Genomic DNA, 18,644 nt, shown 5'->3' with positions numbered 1-18,644 from the left:
GCAGTGACTGGCCCAAGGTCACCCAGTGAGCTTCATGGCTATGTGGGGATTCGAACCCTGGTCTCCCAGGTCGTAGTCCAACACCTTAACCACTACACCACACTGGCTCTCTGCTAGGCTGGACATTAGAGTCATTATATAATAAAAGAAGCAAGTGGTGAGTTTTCTGGAACAACCTGAGTCATGCCCACTGTGTCATGCCATAGTGCTAAAGCCAAGTAACAGAAGCATCCCCGCCCATCAATACTTATTTTAGTAAGGTGCTCTTGGCTCTCCCTGAAAGAGGATGAGATTGGATCCCTCAAGAGCTGCAAAGGGGGCACTTGGTTTAATTAAGGCAAAATATGTTTGCTTGCCGGCTCCCAGTTATTCACAAGAGATGGCTAATAGTTGAATGACAGGCTTGCTTACATTACATATGGCACTGGGTTCTGGGAGATCAATCAAGCAATTTTACCCCTGTCCTTGTGAAAAGCACATGCTGAACTTCAGTGCTGGCTTGCAGCTTAGGAGCTTTCCCTGATCACCATAAAGAAATTCTCATTGCTCAGAGAAAAGCCAGATTACACCCAATGTAGACGCCCCAAGACTGAGTTCCATCTAAACCAACCTACTCAGTAACAGAACAGAGAGCTGGAAATTTGGCACACTGGTGAGAGGAAGGATCCTGTTCTTGGTCTTACAAACAACAGTGCACAGTCTGCCCTCTTTGCCAGACTTTTTGTACACCTAGCCACAGTGATCTTTTATATTTGTCATGAACCACCTAGAGGTCCTTTAGAATAAAGAACAGGGTATATGTTTTTAAAATAAATGTTTAAAATGTCCTGTTTGCAGAAGAAAGCTTGAAAGGGCAGGTATGTTTTAAAGATTTAAAATCAATTAAAGTTCTTGAAGTGATTCCCAGATCCAAGAGATGAAAACTTCCAAGGGTCTTGCAGTTCCTTGTGCTTCTGGCTGAGCCACAAGAACGATTAAAGCAGCATAACAAGAGATCAAAGAAACACTGAAGGACACAAAGATCTGATGCAGTCTGTAATTCTTTTCTAGCCCTCTTCACACTATCTCATATTTTAAGCTGATATTGCACAAAACCTCAAAGGTTGTATTAATATATATTGTCTCTTGACAAGGAGAGTCATTGGAATGACATTGCAGCTTTGGAATGGAAATTGGCAATTTTACCATCAACCGTTATGAAAAATATTATTATTGTTATTGTTGTTGTTGTTGTTGTTGTTATTGTTGTTGTTGTTATTGTTGTTCTCCTCCTCCTCCTCCTCCTCCTCCTCCTCCTCCTCCTCCTGTCTTGATACTAGAATTCAGGCTCTCCCAAATGAAACTGATTGGCAGTAGTAAAGAGTTTATTTCTTTTCTGCCTTTCAACAAGAAAAGGCCCCTAAGATAGCTCACAAAAATTAATATAGAACATTCAAGCAATAAACTTACAAAAAAGTAAGACAACAACATCCTAACATCTTTTTTTAAAAAACTGATATCCAAACACAACCATCTTCCTGCCTAAAGGTCAAGGCCAGTTCCTCCACACCAACGTGTCAGAGAAAGCAGTATGCCCTTGGGAATTCATCTCCCAGGGGGCAGCAGCTCCTCCTTGTAAGGTCCCAGTAGGTTCAGGAATTACAACGAAAACGTTAATTTACATTGCCATGAGTTCCATGATGGAATAAGGACAGAATATTATTATTATTATAAATAACATTACCTTATGATATGGTGATGGCCACTAACTCAGATGGCTTTAAAAGGAAGTTGGACAAATTCAAGACCCTCCGTGGCGCAGAGTGGTAAGCGGCGGTAACGCAGCCGAAGCTCTGCTCACAGCCGGAGTTCGATTCCAACAGAAGGAGGAAGTCGAATCTCCAGTAAAAGGGGTCGAGGTCCACTCAGCCTTCCATCCATCCGTGGTCGGTAAAATGAGTACCCGGCATATGCTGGGGGGTAAAGAAAGGCCGGGGAAGGAACTGGCAATCCCACCCCATATATACGGTCTGCCTTGTAAACGTCGCAAGACGTCACCCTAAGAGTCGGAAACGACTCGCACTATAAGCGCGGGGACACCTTTACCTTTTGGACAAATTCATGGAGGATAAGTATTTAAATTTAGCCATCATAGCTAAATAAACTTCCAAGTTCAGAGACATTGTATCCTTGAATGTCAGTTGCAGGGCAACAAGCAACAGAGGAAGACCATCACCTTCACCTTCTTAACTAGCTTCTGAGCACCCAGAGGCACCTGGTTGGCTACAGTTAATACCAAACAAACCTTGGTCTGATCCAGCAAGACAACTTGCACGTTCTTTAAAGATGTAACCAAGCAACTATTCCTGATTTAGGGATGGTTGGTTTGTTTAAAAAGATATTATTTATAACATTTATATCCCATCTTTCTTCCATTATGGAACTCATGGCAACGTACATATGGTTCCCGGGTGCTTGCAAGACCCAGGTCTACTTAGCTTCAGCAAGGTTGTTGTGCTTTCAAACCATTTCCTGGAACATAAAACATACGGTGCCTTGCAAAAATAATCAGACCCTTGACCAATGCTCTCATATTACTGAATTACAAAGCGTACATTGTAATTTTATTTTGTATGATATTTTATTTTGAAACATTGAAACTCAAAATCAATTATTGTACGGTGACATTGGTTTTACATTAGGAAATGTTTGTAAGAAACATAAAAAACTGAAACAGGTTTCAACCCCTGTGCTGTGGAAGCTCCCAGTTTACACTGATGAAAGCAATTGACCTATTGAGGACACAGTTACCTTCCCATTGGCCTCCACCTGTGAACCATTAAAGTTGGTGTCACATTGTCAGGATAAAAACCCCACTGTTGAAGGATCTTTGGTCAGGCTGTGGATCTGAAGGAAAATAAAGACCAAAGAGCATTCTACAGAAGTGAGAGCGAATGTAATACAAATGCATAGATTAGGAAAAGGGTACAAAATAATATCCAAGTGTTTGGATATCCCAGTGAGTACAGTTGGATCAATAATCAGGAAGTAGAAGCTGCATCACACCACCCAGGCACTGCCAAGAAAAGACCATCCCTCAAAACTCGAACAAGAAGGAGACTTGTGAGAGAAGCCACAGAGAAGCCAACAATCATTTGGAAGGAGCTACAGAGTTCAGTGGCTGGGAGTGGAGTAATGGTGCACCAGTCAACCCTATCAAGAGCTCTCCGTAACACTGGCCCCACTGTGGAAAGAGGCTGTGGATCTGAAGGAAAATGAAGACCAAAGAGCATTCTACAGAAGTGAGAGATAATATAATACAAATGCATAGATTAAGAAAAGGGTACAAAATAATACCCAAGTGTTTGGATATCCCAGTGAGCACAGTTGGATCAATAATCAGGAAGTGGAAGTTGCATCACACCACCCAGACACTGCCAAGAGAAGGCCGTCCCTCAAAACTCAGAGCTCGAACAAGAAGGAGACTTGTGAGAGAAGCCACAGAGAGGCCAACAATCACTTTGAAGGAGCTACAGAGTTCAGTGGCTGGGAGTGGAGTAAAGCCAAATAAAAAACAGAAGTCATCTCAATGTAACCGAGGAGGTTTAGCGTGGCATGCCCCATTCCCCCTGTCCCATAATTCTTCTCTCATACCCCTGATTTATGGGAGGGTTATTGCTTTTGCAAACTGCTTGCCTGGTACTGGAGTTCTGTTTAGAACAGAACAGTTCAAAGTGCAGCTTTTCTGACACTGTTTGGAAAACCTTCTTTAAGAACTGTGTTTGTCTCTGCCTAGGACAGCAGAGGCTGAGAAATACTGTTTAATTAGTCAAAACAATGAGCGCATTGCAAGGAGGAGAAAAGTCCTCACACTGCATTCTCAGGCCAGCCTGTAGCAGCTTCAAGGTGACTATGAGTGTTAAACAAAAGTTAGAAGTGTGAGATCTGAGACACTATGATAAAAATCTCACAGGTATAGGTGCCACCCGTGCCCCCTCCCAGAAGGTCTTTTGGATATAAATACGGGACCCTCAATCTGGGCAGATAAGCCTCAGCACCGGCTAGAAGCCTCAGCACTGGCCTGCAGGGAAGAGCAGCGCAGTGTAAATCCAGACAGGGACAAAAGGTATCTCTCAGTCTACTGTCTGTGGGGCTTCTGGCAAGGAAAACAGAGAACATAAGATCAAAGCTGTGCTCATTATTATCTGCTGTAAGGAATTAGAGCCTGCTTGTCAAAATCAACAACACTGCTTCAATAAAGACACTATATTTTCCTTGTTCACAAGTGTGTTTCATGGTCATTCAGATCCCAAACTTTCTTGCCTCAGAAAGGGAAAAACCTTTGGCAGAACAGTGCACCAGTCAACCATATCAAGAGTTCTGCATAACACTGGCCTGTATGGGAGGGTGGCAAGAAAGAAGCTGTTACTCAAAAAGTACCATCTGAAAGCCCGTCTGGAGCTTGCCAAAAAGCATGAGAGTGCCCCAGCTGCAATGTGGGAAAAGGTTTTGTGGTCAGATGAGACCAAGATAGAGCTTTCTGGCCAAAACTCAAAGCACTATGTGTGACACAAACCTAACCCTGCCCATGCCTCAAGACACACCATCCCTACAGTGAAGTATGATAGTGGCACCAACATGCTGTGGGGATGCTTCTCATCAGCAAGGACTGGGCATCTTGTTAAAACTGAAGGAAGAATGGATGGAGCAAAATACAGGGAAATACTGCAAGAGAACCTGCTGCAGTCCACTAAAATACTGAGGCTTGGGAGAAAGTTCACTTTTCAGCAGGACAATGATCCAAAGCACAGTGTCAAACGAGGGGGGGGAACAAAGGCGAGCTGCTAATTAACAGATACCAGCTGCAGGCCAGACCATAAATCCGCCAGGCAGCGTGTTACCATTTGGGAAGTGCTGAAGGGGAATGCGGAGAGTCGAATCCTTAAGGTAGTCCAATGTTCATAAACCAAGATATTCTGATCAGGTAGGGCAGGGTCCAAGGGTATGGGTCAACAGGAGAAATGGAGTAATGTCTGCAGCAAGGCTTGACGTTGACTCTAGCAAGGAGTCTCCCTTTCCTTCCATTCTTTTATACTCTTCAGGCTTAGAAGGCCCAGGTGCTTACAATCTGCCTGTGTTCTTGCGAGCTCTCCTGCTCCTTAATTGCGCTGATTGCCTTCGTTGCTGCAACACCTGTTGGTGTCTTCTTCTCTGCTGGGGAAGGGGCAGCCTCCTGGTTGCTTCCTGACTCTGACAGGCGGTCTGGCGAAGGGTCCTGGGCTGTCTCCCTGCTTGTCCCCTCTCCTGGGTCTGCAGTCTCCCATTCCTCTTCCTAATTGGATGAGTCCTCTGAGAGGGGCATGACACACAACAGGAAAGCGACACTGGAGTGGCTCAAGAACAAAAAGGTGAATGTCCTACAATAGCCCAGTCAAAGTCCTGATCTCAATCCCATTGAGAATCTGTGGTGCTCTTTGAAAATTGCAATCCACAAGCAACGTCCAACCAACCTGAATGACCTGGAGCAAATTTGCCAAGAAGAATGGGCCAAAATCCCTCCGACACGGTGTGCAAAGGTGGTACATACCTACCCCAAAGACTTAAAGCTGATACTGCAGCAAAAGGTGACGCTACCAAATATTAATGTGTGGGTGTTGAATACTTATGCAAGCAACACGTTTCAGTTTTTATGTTTCTTATAAACATTTCCCAACATTAAACCAACGTCACCTTAAAATAATTGATGTTGAGTTTCAGTGTTTCAAAATAAAATATCATACAAAACGAAATTACAATGTATCATTTGTAATTCAGTAATATGAGAGCATTGGTCAGGGGTCTGATTACTTTTGTAAGACACTGTACATAGTAGTGGTGACAAATAATAAACCCCAAACATTTTTTCCTGCCCCATCCATCCTTAGTATCAGGAAGCTGGGTAGAAGCAGCAGCACATTTTCAGCAGTGGGACTATGACTAGGGAATCCCCTCCTGGTGGAGATTCCCCAGATTGCCTCTCTTCCCATTTTTGATGGATAGTAAAGAGAATTTACCATAAACTGTTGCTCTGGTTCTGTGTAAAGTTAAATAAATCACACTGATTTCAATGTGAGTTACACGAACACAGTACTGAAGCTTAAAACAAGATGAAATCAGCAATAATTGGCCATTTTTCCTAAACATGCTCTGTAACAGCACTGCTGTGGTCCACTAACCACTGTAAGACTTCATCAACTCATTGCCATGGTACTCGCAAAGGCTTTCAGTGCTGCCCCCAACAAGTATCCCAGAATCTGAGCTTTTTTTTCTTTTCTTTTTCCTTTGTTTTGAAAAAGTAAGTCTCTAGAGCTCCTAGAAAGAAAGCCATGGAGCAAAACATGCAGGTATCCTTCTGAGCAATTTCTGTGAAATGAGCCAACCTGATTGTTCCTGCCTGTCAGTGTTATTAGCCAATGAGCAAAGTCAGAGCTGTGATTGATAAGTGAGTTGTTTAGACCACCATGCAACAGGAATCTCTGGGATCCTAAACAGCTGCTATTTTGCCATCCCTTTTAGTGTACTTCTCCTGTTTCTGTATTTTTTCCAGTCCTTAGAATCGCCATAGTTTGACCTTCCTTTCTCCTAGCAGGCAAGATGCATATATCTTGTGCTGGGTTCTCTCAAGATCAGGTAAGGCCTAGAAGTTATTTTTTACAAATACTACTACTCAAGATTCCCCCTCCCCACAAAAGGCAAATGTGTAAACTTTGCAAAGAGATTTGGGCATGTCTTCTGCTTTACAGGATCTACAGACCTGGGACTCATTAAGAATTCACTCTATAGTTAACTTACAGCACAATGGTATACATATATACTCAGAAGTAAATCTCTTTATATTTTATTGGGCTTACTTCCAGGTAAGTGGGTGCAGGATGGTAGCCTAGGCTTTGATTTAGGGTTGGCATTGGGGAAAAACAGGGTTCTTATGCTTTTAACAACTGTATGGCAGGCCAAAATTCAGCAGGTCAAGACTTTTCTAGTATGGCAATACAAATAGGGAAAAGCTTAATCATGACTATTCTCTAATGCTGTTTTATGCCACATCCCGATGGCAGCATTTGTGACTGGTGTCCCCAGCACTCTCAAAATTTGAAATGTGTCATTGGGCCCCAAAAGATTGGTGACCCCTGGGCTATATCCTCTATCATTCCCTCTAACAGCAGTCTGGGGCAGTTGAGTGCCTATCAGTTTGGAAGCTAAACAGGGCCACTCAAAGGTAGTGGTTTCTACATACTTTGGGTATTCCCTAGGTTGAAGAACTACCAAAGTTTGTAAATTAATAGAAAAAGTGTTTAGAAGGGAGAAACAAAACTCTGACAAGAGCTTACACACAATGCTGACGACAAGCCAAGAGAGAGAGAGAGAGCGCGCTAAAGTAGAAACCAGAAGTTAGGCAGGCTGTGCAGGTCTATGAATTAAGCCCAAGAGAATGTTTGACAGCAATTGAGACACAGATGCCAATTGAAACACACAGCCCCCCTCCAAAAAAAAAAAAAAATGGAAGGCATGGGGAGAGAGAGATAATTGGCCTGCTCAAGCTTCTAACAGCTTCTGCCAAGCATCTGAAGGGTAGGGTTGGAGGGATGCACACAGCTTATAAAGCTCCTCCCTTGCACTATATTCCATCTTCAAAACAGATATCTCTGTCACCAGAATGGTTCCCTTCCCAGTACAGAGCTTGTCATGACTGGGGCTGGCAGCCCTGTAGCACTGTATAGCACAGCAGGGGAAGACCTCTCGCTCTTGAAACCAACTTGAACAGGACTAAAAAGCTCCCACTACAAGCTGACTGAAACCCTGAACAAGAGTACTCTTCTTAGGGATAGGGACACACTGTAATATTGTATTGCAGATCCCACTTATTTATGGATGTGTTCTCACTGGGGTAGAAAAGCTATGCCTGAGGCCATATCATTTTAGACTGCAGGTGAAGGCTCACATGAATGAATGAATGTTCTCTCTCTCTCTCTCTCTCTCACACACACACACACACACACACACACACTCAAACACACACAAATTTCTACATGCAGAAAATTGGCATGTCAGGGGAAAGGCTAACTTCCTGATATGTAGCTTTGTATGTGCAGAAAGAGTCTGTAATCTGATGTGATATGCAACCTAGACAACCACTTCAATAAGAACTAGGGTTCTGCGTCTGGGGAAGGCTAACAGTGGGGCATGGTTCACTCTATGGAATGCTGAGGCATTACTATCTCAGTATCATATACACTTAAAACACAACCTTGAGTCTCAGCTATTTGATACTGCCCTCCTCTTTTCTGATCATGTTTACTGGACACATAGGCTGGAAGGGATCACCCATATCAGACTTTTAGTTACAAAGGCAAAGACCCACATGTCAACATACATAAATGAAAAGCATTAAAGTTTTTCCGCATTACTGTAACTCCACATGCATTCCAAACACAATTGATTTAAAAGCTTGGGGTGGGGGTTAACACAATAAAAATAAACATTTTTTAAAAAAAGAAAGAAAATTTGTTCTTTTTTTCCCTCCTGTGTTATGAGAAATGTGCCTATATGTACAAATGAGATATATACAGAAGCACAAGCTAGACATCTTGAAAAGGCCACATTTTCCAACCACAGAGATTACTCAGCTACAATAGAGAAATGCAGCCTTTTCTGTCCATCTATTTACTCAACTGGCAAGAAACTAAGCAGGGGAATGGATGACTTCTCTAATTCATGTTCTACCTGTAGCTCATTAAAGTCACAGATTTAAGCCACCTGTACTTTTCTTCTTTACTCCCTCTGCAGTTAGACCCGTTCCAGTCTGGGTGTATGTACTGACTTCTGTCAATGTGCTTCAGCTTCCTTACAAATTTACAAACTCATACAAATGACAGACTCTCACAGGGCTTGCTGTCACTTGTGTATTATGTAAACTACATTGGTGGAAATCTTTACACCAGGGATGGCTAATGTGTGGCCCCCTGGATGTTGCTGGACTCCAGCTTCCATCAGCCCCAGGCTGCATGGCAATGGTTAGAAATGAAAGGAGTTGTCATCCAGCAACAACTGGAACACCACAGCTCAGCCACTCCTGCTTTAAACATATCCAGACTGAGAGCAACAGTAGAGCCTGTGATTTATTATTTATTTATTTATTATTTAGTTTAATTTATATACCGCCCTGAGCCCGAAGGCTCTCTGGGCGGTGTACAAAAAGATAAAAACAAGCACAATATATAAATACAATAAATAATAAAAAACAAACAAACAATAACGAACCAAACAACATCCAAAATACGGAAATGCTGTTTAAAATACACTTTAAAATGCCTGGGAGTATAAAAAGGTTTTCACCTGGCGCTGAAAAGATAGTAACGTCGGCGCCAGGCGCACCTCATCAAAGAGACTGTTCCACAGTTCGGGGGCCACTACTGAAAAGGCCCTGGTTCTAGTCACCACCCTCCGAGCTTCTCGATGGGATGGTACTCGGAGGAGGGCCTTAGATGTTGAGCGCAGTGTATGGGTAAGTTCATATTGGGAGAGGCGTTCCACCAGGTGTTGCGGTCCCATGCCGTGTAGGGCTTTATAGGTCAAAACCAGCACTTTGAATCTAGCCCGGAAACAAATAGGAAGCCAGTGCAGACGGGCCAGAACAGGTGTTATATGAGCAGACCTTCTGGTCCGCATCAACAATCTGGCCGCTGCATTCTGGACTAGCTGTAGTTTCCGAACAGTCTTCAAAGGCAGCCCAACGTAGAGCGCATTGCAGTAGTCCAATCTAGAAGTTACCAGAGCATGAACAACTGAAGCGAGGTCGTCACTGTCCAGATAGGGACGTAGCTGGGCTACCAATCGAAGATGGTAAAAAGCATTCCGTGCCACCGAGGCCACCTGGGCCTCAAGAGACAGGGAAGGATCGAAAAGAACTCCCAAGCTACGAACCTGTTCCTTCAAGGGGAGTGTAACCCCATCAAGAACAGGATGAACATCCACCATCTGAGCAGAGAAGGCACTCACCAACAGCGTCTCAGTCTTGTCTGGATTAAGCTTCAGTCTGTTAGCTCCCATCCAGTCCATTATCGCGGTCAGGCAACGGTTTAGCACGTTAACAGCCTCACCTGAGGAGGATGAAAAGGAGAAATAGAGCTGCGTGTCATCAGTGTACTGATGACAACGCAGCCCAAAACTCACTGCTAGCAGGGGGTTGGACTTGATGGCCTTATAGGCCCCTTCCAACTCTACTATTCTATGATTCTATGAAAGTTTGTGACCTCCAATGTGTAAGACAAACTCTCACAAATATATATTATACAACTAAAATGAAAAACTAACTTTGTCTCTCCTTTACAGTTAAGGACAACTAAGGTGGTCTACCTGTCTGAAAACTTGTTAGTGATGGATGGATTGATATAATTCTTAAACTGAAGAATAATTAAGGAATTGAATAAAACGTAAAGAAAAAACACTCTTTTCCAATGTCTTGAGGCTTCTAAATTTCGTTGTTACAATTCATAACCACCGGTTGTGGGGTGGGGGCAGCTGGAAATAATCCAGGTATCAATGTATCAGCTACAACAAACCATTATGGGTATTCTGGAAAATTAATAATATACCCACCAAACGATGTGGGGTATACAGAAAGCAATTAGTGTGAAACAATTACTGTTCTACATGGTCTGGTGTGCTATTTAAAGGCCATTCTTAACCCATGTGACAGTACTCACACAGCAGTGACCTATGTCCCAGAAGGAAGTTGCATTGGCACATTAACACTATATACAACAGGCTGGCATATCACTTTAAAATCCATTAAACAAAACGCCATGCTATGCAGGACTCTACACAGGTAAGTGCTTTCCATGCACTTTCCTATATAAATTGACCCTTAGTTTCAGCTTGTGAACTTGCCAGGATTACACATTATGTATTGGCTGGTGTCTGTAACAGATATTGCAGACTTGGAAGAAGATACAGCAAGAGATCCAAGGGTTAACATAGTATTTGTCTTATCTACAGCATTTATCTTTCATTTTTATTTATATATAATCACTGCACTGCTGTAAAAGAATCACTGCCAGATTTTGTAGTCACATTTTGGCATTTCATAATGCTGGATACAGTTCTTGAGCCATATAGTGGGCGACTGTCTCACTTAAAACTACGCAAAGCAAGCAATTTTGGGCTAGTAGTCATCTAAAATCTACATGGCAGGAGAAATATCAAAGACCCTGAACACATTAGCCACTTAAAATTCAACTGCTTCTGAACCATAGTTCATGTGTGGCATACTTTTGACATCTCCATGTGTAAGCCCTTTGATTTTAACTGTGCTTAGCTATACACACACAAGTCCCAAAGAAATCAATGTTTCCTGCATGAGAATAACCATGCTGAGGAATGCAGACTGTGGCTATGACCTAGCAAAACTACAGATTCACACATAAATACTAGCAGATGTGTATTAGGATTTTCTAATATTTTTAATCATGGTGAATTCCCTTAAAAGTGTTTAAACTAGGGCAAAACTTTAAAAAGCATTTGAAAAGATTCAGCATAGAAGAGCAAACAGACAATCTCTGGAATGTTCACAAATCCAGTCTGCCCTCAGAGCATTGCCAGACTAAGTAATGTGAAAACCTCTGTGGCACCCAAACTTTTCCCTTGAATGCTAAAGAAAACTAATATTCCTTTTCTTACCTAACCTCCATCTATATGATCAGCTACTATCTTTTATTGTCAGACTCTGTTTTAAAGTGGAGCTGTCCTGGTGAGACTTAACGTTTATATGTAAGACACACTTTGATCTGCACACTGATGAGTGAACATTCTTTGCTGCTAACCCAACTAATGAAGGGATAAAATTAGCTTTTATCTCCAGCACTCTCTTTACCAAAAAAATGCACTAATCAGCTGTCCTCACTAATCAGTCATCTGTCTAATTTGACCTTTTGCCTCAAAACGCTAACATTTCTGAATGAAGTGGGGGGAGGAAAAAGGAGCGTGACAAGACCTACACTGGTCCTTCATCAGGGATCTTGTCTCTCATCTGGTATGAGAAACTAAAAGTTAAATAAGAAGCACATACCCTGACTATATGATAAATCTAAAATCAAAAGGCTCAGACCGACACCTCAAGATGTACTTCAGCACTATACAACTCAATTATTTTCTCCCTCTTTTTTTAAAACGAGAAACAGATGACAAAATTGCTTTAAACTTCCCCATACTATTTGTCTATGGAGAAATCTGTTTGCACATCTGCGTCCAAGCATCACTTAATTTTTTACTCTTTATTAATGATGCCTGATGAGAAATTCCAAAGCTGAAATTCATCCATGCTTTCCCACCCTAGCGATACATTGTGTCTGGGAGCAAAGCTCACGATCATACCTATATATGTTTTATTTCAGCAGTTTGTGATACTACTATTTAAAAAACCTCGCAAAGAATACTTTTGTAATATAATTCATCAGGTTGTTCCTTTTTATAACATTTCTTCATCCCATCGCCGCTCCCAATATTCTACTTAATCTGTAACAAAATGCAACTAGGAGTAATAGTTAGGGTACTCTTCTTTGGAGAGACGTTGGAAACTCCTCCTGTGTGAGCTCTGTAGAAATGGGTGCCATAACGGGTGGGATTTATTCAGGAAAAGTACTTGGGGACAGTCTTTTGTTAACCTTAAAGCCAAAATGTAGCAGTCTGTTCCTTTCCCCCCCTCTCTCTTCCCCACTCAACCCCACCCATCAAATTTCTCAACAAACAGAATAATTGTTTTTAATGTCTTATAAATACAGTCCTTCTCAAATCAATGTTAAATGCCAATGTAAAACGCTATGGGAAGCCACAGCTTACAGACCATCTTGATTTTGCTTTCTGTAACTGAACCTGAATTAAATACTTACGGTAAGGAGGATCCATATAGCCATTCCTGGGGTCCATGGCAAAGACTGTCCCACGGTAAGGTACAGAAGGTTCAGGAAGATGCGATATAGATCCATGGATCTCCTTCTTGATTAATGAGGCTCTTTCCTCACTGGATGTTGAAGGTTCTTCACTGATTTTACTAAGGCCTTGCCCACCCTGTGGCTGCATTATGATTGCGTTTCTCCTCTCTCTGTGATAGGTCTGTCCAGGACTTTCATCCTCTAGGGAGGAAAAGAAAGAGATTTGGGAGGGGAAAGAGAAACTTTTAGATCAGATGTAGCAAACAATCAAAGTTTTACAAGTTTTTTCTTCCTTTAAGCATGATCTGTGCTATAGTGTAAGTTTGGAGGAGTAGACACATGCATAGTTATGAAAAACGTCCCTGGATACAGGTTGAAGGAGGAGAGGAAGGGGAACATAAGCCATTCAGTGCAAGTGGCAGTTGTGCATTAGATCATCATCACCTCGTTCACTGAATCATTTACCACAGGGACCATTAATCGTACAGGAATGGACATTGACTTGCTATTTTCTTTCCTCTGGGACAAGAAGACTTGGAAGTTTTGGCTGCTTGATCGGAAGGAAAAAAACAATTTGTCACAAATCGCAGAAGATGAACTCTGGTAGCAGAAACGAAATCAAGCCTAGCCACCCACTGGTGCTTTGTACTGGGCACCATGCTCCTTTATGCCTCCACAGTTGTACTATTGAAAAGAGAAAGGCTTCATGACATTAAATGGAGATTCTGGTTATTAAAATTAAGGAATTTTTAAAACTTGGAGCCTGAGGTAAATACACTGAGCATATGTGAGGCATGGGTGCAGGAAAGTACAATAATCCAAACAGTTTAAAATGTTATATAGATTTGCTACACATACACAGGATGAAGAACGTGGTCTATCTGAATCGGGGAGCACATAGAACTATTCAATATTTTAAAACTTTTAGCTCTAATCACTGTTTCTCCAAATGCAATTTATTCTGAGTTATGCTAGGATGGCCCTTGAGGAAATGACAGAATTATGTTAAGAAGGGGAAGGAGTGATTGCCCAGACTTTCAGAAGTGTATGTATTTCAGTGGCTAATTTATTTCTTGTAAGTAGTTAGGATCTTTTCAAATATATTAGTAGAATGCTTAAATGTTTGTCTGTGCATTTTTTTAAAAAAAAGTCTCAACCTAAACTGTGTTTAAGTTGGCTTTTTCTTAGAAATACATACATTTATTAGTTTAGCAGAACTATCTTGAAATTGTTCACTCATCCATACCAATATTCACACTACAAAACTCAGAGAGAAAAACTAAAGAAATGTAAAAAGGAAGAGATTTCTCTGTTGATTTGTATAATAATAGTAATTCCTAATCACAATATAGGCCCCACAACCATAGCTGCAAGGAATCAGTTGAGACAGGTGATTAAGCTCTTACCTGTATAAATAAGCTGAATGCAACCTTTAAACAGTATGGTCTCTCAGCTAATCTATGCCTACAACTGTCCCATAAGACTGTCTACGGACAGCCACCCACTATATATATATATACATATATGTACATATATATATATATACATACATACATACATACATACATATATATATATATATATACATATATATATATATATACATATACATATATATACATATACATATATATATATATATACATATACATATATATATATATATACATATATATATATATATATATACATATATATATATATATATATACATATATATATATACACACACACACACACACACACACACACACACACTCTGATTGGGGGGGGAAGTGTTCCAGAAGACGACCAATTTGGAAACGGGACATTTGAAATGTGCATACATTTAAATGAAAACAAGCATTACTTCCCCACCTGAGACAAGCAACCTGCCTCTCACAATGCAGTTCTACTTCCCTTACTCCCATAGTGCATCTCTTGGAAACAGTTAAGGAAACATGATTAATACAGGTAGACAGTCATCACTCCTACATTTCAGGAGAATATTGCCCTGACCAGCAAAAGCTGTCTTTTAAAGTATTTTTTGCTGATTGTGAATACTTTTTGTATTCAACTCCAAGAGGGGTAGTTCACACAATATTTCTGGATATACACCTAAGAAGTTTCAAACACACAACTAAAATGGAAATTGTGAATGCAACAAACATGTTCATAAACATTCTCCATCATACAGTACACTCAAGAAGATGTGATAGGCTCCAGCTTATGGCTGAGTGTACAATATGTGGCGAACTTACATTTAAAACTCTGTAATGTGTGAAATGGTCCTAACTCCCATCTATTTGTCCTGAATTGTTTAAATTAATCTAATGAGGCCTGTAAATAAATTCAGAGTATCTGTAATGGTCAAAACTTTCAAACATATGGCCTTGGTCTTAGAAGATTAAAGAACACACATGAAAGAAAAATGTTTGAGGCATATTGATGAAACCAAAATAAAAGCCCAAGGACATTTAGGCATCAAATATTTGGGAAACAAAAAACAAATTATATATCATTAAAAAATCTTCATGTTAGGGAGGACTATGGGGTATGTTTGTATCATTTGTGCATATTTATAATAACCTTGTAATCATACTGAAGAGACTGCTACAAAATGAATCAGGGGAATACTTTTACATGAACCTAATTCTGCTTTACAGTACTTTAAATATTATAATGTAAAGCTATTAAATTTATTTCAAATTTGCTCCATGCTAGAATAACTAACAGCATAAAGGATCTGTGACAAGTGAATCAAATATTGCAATATTGCTTGAAATGCTTGCATCCTCTGTAGTTATATAAACAAAAATTCAAGTTTCTTTTACATTTCTTTAGTTTTGAAGAACATTGTAAAAAGGAATCAGGCACCAATTCTTCTTCCACATGAACTCCAAAGTTAATAATACTTTGGAAAGCCAGCCCTGGAAAGTAAAACAAAAACCACGGGATTTCCCCTCCCCTTTGCTACATGCAGGTATTTGCTACATACTCCTAATTGACTTTATGTACTTTACAATTAAATGAGTTGTTCATGGTGCAATTGCAATGAAATATCCAAAAACAACTAGAAACAAGACAGGTAACCCTAACTCTTTAACAATTTCTCTCCAGTTAGAACCTTTTAATTATGTTCTCCTGTCTACTATAATCTTCTACAGTTAAAGTGCAATCTCTGTTTGTTAAAAGAATAAACAAAATACTTCCAGCCACTTTAAATAGACAAGTTGAGGCTGCAACACAAGATAAACAATATGTGTGCTTAATTTACAAGTGCCAGAAATGCTACAATGTTTAGATATTAGATACAATGAGGTTCAACATTGTTTGCTTAACAATGTAATATATTGGATCATAAATTGCGATCAATTTCATTCTACCTGTAAGGATGAGATCCTAACACTTCCTCATAAGTAAATTCCAGCAGATTTACTATGAAATTAATCTGTTTAGGGATTGAGTGAAATTATATTGTACATTGAACGGGCTACCACAAAACACAAGATGGCAACAAGTGTCTGAGGGGTTCAGCTTATTTTATTCCGTTCCCTCAAAAGACATGAATATGTTAAGTGATTTCTTAACTGATTTTTTAAAAGATGTGCCCACTGCATGAAACATGAAGCCTTGGGTATGCTGGAAATAACAGTAAAGTATATTTGATTTTGAACATGATATAAAAAGAACACAAGGGCAGAGGGGGAGCTCTGCCAATAATATTGGTCTTTAAGAAAAATAACACCACTTACTGGTGAAGCACAGTTACCAGCCAAAGCCACCTCCCTTCCCCCTGCCCTCTTTTTGTGTACTGCAACATTTTTGTATTAATGACAAATTCCAAAGGACAAACCATTTGTGAAGAGTTTACTTCATGCCCTCTACTGCAGAGTTCCTTTTCAGAGAGGGCAGATGAAAAACTTGACAGTACACGCACTCCAGAATACAAATAGCCAAGTGGTTTGAAATTGCACTCTCTATACACTGAAAGGAAAAACTTTTTGTGCAATAATTCCGCCTGCTCTTATAACCACAGTAAAACCACTCCAGCGAGCCAAAAGGTGAAAGCTGTCTAATTTTGTTCTGTTTCAGCTGAATTGTTCAATAAAATTTAAGTCAGTGCAGACAAGCTGCGCCAGGCCAAATTATTGACAGAAACAGACAGTCCACCATGGCAACAAGTGGAAGTCTATAGCAAAAATGTAAGCAAACAAGCCACTTCTCCGGCAGCATCTGCCAATCGAGACTTGAAGCCAAAAATGCAAAACTGTTAGTGCTTGCCTGCCTGTGTTTAAGATGTCACATTCTCTGCCATCAAAACAAAAGGTCTATTTTGCCTTCTTCCACTCTACCACATTCCCAAAAGAGATCTTGCAACAGGTCAAATGCCACCAGAAAGTCAAAGGGCCAGATTCATTTAAGTTATTATTTTATACTTATTATCCATGTGGAATTTTATTTTACCTATTTCACCAGGTTTATTCTAGGGTGAGAGAAGTAATACAGAGAGAATGATACTTTTATACCGATTTCCATCATTCCACTTGTACACCCTCTGTGTTTCCAGGGATCAATCCTGAAAGCTGTTTCAAATAGCAAGGATATTCCACATCACACATTTGACAGGGACATTTTTTCTATAATTGCAGGCTGGATGAAGAAGAGAGTTCCTTTGACCATAGACAGAGTATTTTCTCCATACCAACTCTCCGAACATGGGGCAAGGCTAACATGTCAAGAGAGTGCAGCTTCTAGGCAGTTTTCAGTGCTAGCATTTCTCATTTTATGAAATTAACTGTGAGTTAGCACGATGGAAAGAAAATGCTGAAGTGCACTAGTCCACAGCCTAAAGTGTATGTTCTTTCCAGTAATATACTAAATGAATTATTCATGTAAATTATACACAACCTTTCAAACAGACCAAGGATTGAAATATTTTACTAGTGGAAACACTCATCACCAGAACTATGCCAGCCCAAGCCCATCTTTATAACTATTCCATTTTTGTTTATCCCATTTACAAGGGAAGGGAAGCACATGCACACAAGTTTATATGCTAAAAGTATGTTTCTCCGATAAACTTTTCTGCCTCTTTCTAGCATCCTGAGGAACTCAATTTCAAAAATTAAAACTATCTTATTTCCAAAAGCCACTGATTTAAAAAAAAGTTCAAAAAGGTGTTCCAAGTTATTTAGTTGGGAGAGGAATGCCCCAAAATAGCACCATTAAGCTTAAGTCATATGAAAAATCCACCTACCTAAGCCTTAGAGTGAGTACATGATCATATCTCTATTAGTCTCCTGCTATGTTACCTGTGTTTATTAAAATAAATAAACAAACAAATACCAGACAAGGTACTTACAATTCAACTGAAAGAATCTTGGCTTGATCTCTGGAATCTCCCATCTTGACTGAAATTCTCTAGCTAATGGTGTGTGGACATTCCTCTCTTAGGCTTTCTCACTTTCGCTCTCTTGTTCTCCCCTTTTGCCTCCCACTTTCTCTCTCTCTTACTCAGTCTCCCTCCCTCTCTCTCAGAGGCAGCGCTTCTCCCATTAGAGGAATTAAAATTGGTTGGTGCCATGCTAAATTTAACAAGCTCATTAGTATTCTTCCTGTGTGCTTGGTAGTGAACTCTCCCTATTCACACAGCTCTCTCAAGCTGAGGGGTCAGGCGGCTAATCATTAAATCAAACTAATGTCACCCTATCACAATCA

The 18,644-nt window shown here is 40.4% G+C and overlaps 1 protein-coding gene across 7 annotated transcripts in view; it reads right to left on the bottom strand.

Annotated features, from left to right (window-relative positions):
* GLI3 (GLI family zinc finger 3) overlaps positions 1–18,644 on the bottom strand; it is a 438,381-nt gene that overhangs the window by 296,291 nt on the left and 123,446 nt on the right. For all 7 annotated transcript variants that reach the window (XM_061585984.1, XM_061585983.1, XM_061585985.1 and 4 more), the window contains one exon: positions 12,903–13,145. In XM_061585984.1, coding sequence (XP_061441968.1) covers positions 12,903–13,145 — 243 coding nt within the window. The remainder of the gene's footprint in view (positions 1–12,902; positions 13,146–18,644) is intronic.

The sequence above is a fragment of the Rhineura floridana genome, chromosome 10 (assembly GCF_030035675.1).
Source record: "Rhineura floridana isolate rRhiFlo1 chromosome 10, rRhiFlo1.hap2, whole genome shotgun sequence".
In the NCBI taxonomy this organism is placed as follows: Eukaryota; Metazoa; Chordata; class Lepidosauria; order Squamata; family Rhineuridae; genus Rhineura; species Rhineura floridana.
Note: the sequence above shows the minus strand (reverse complement) of the source record. Positions and strands in the feature narration are given on the sequence as shown.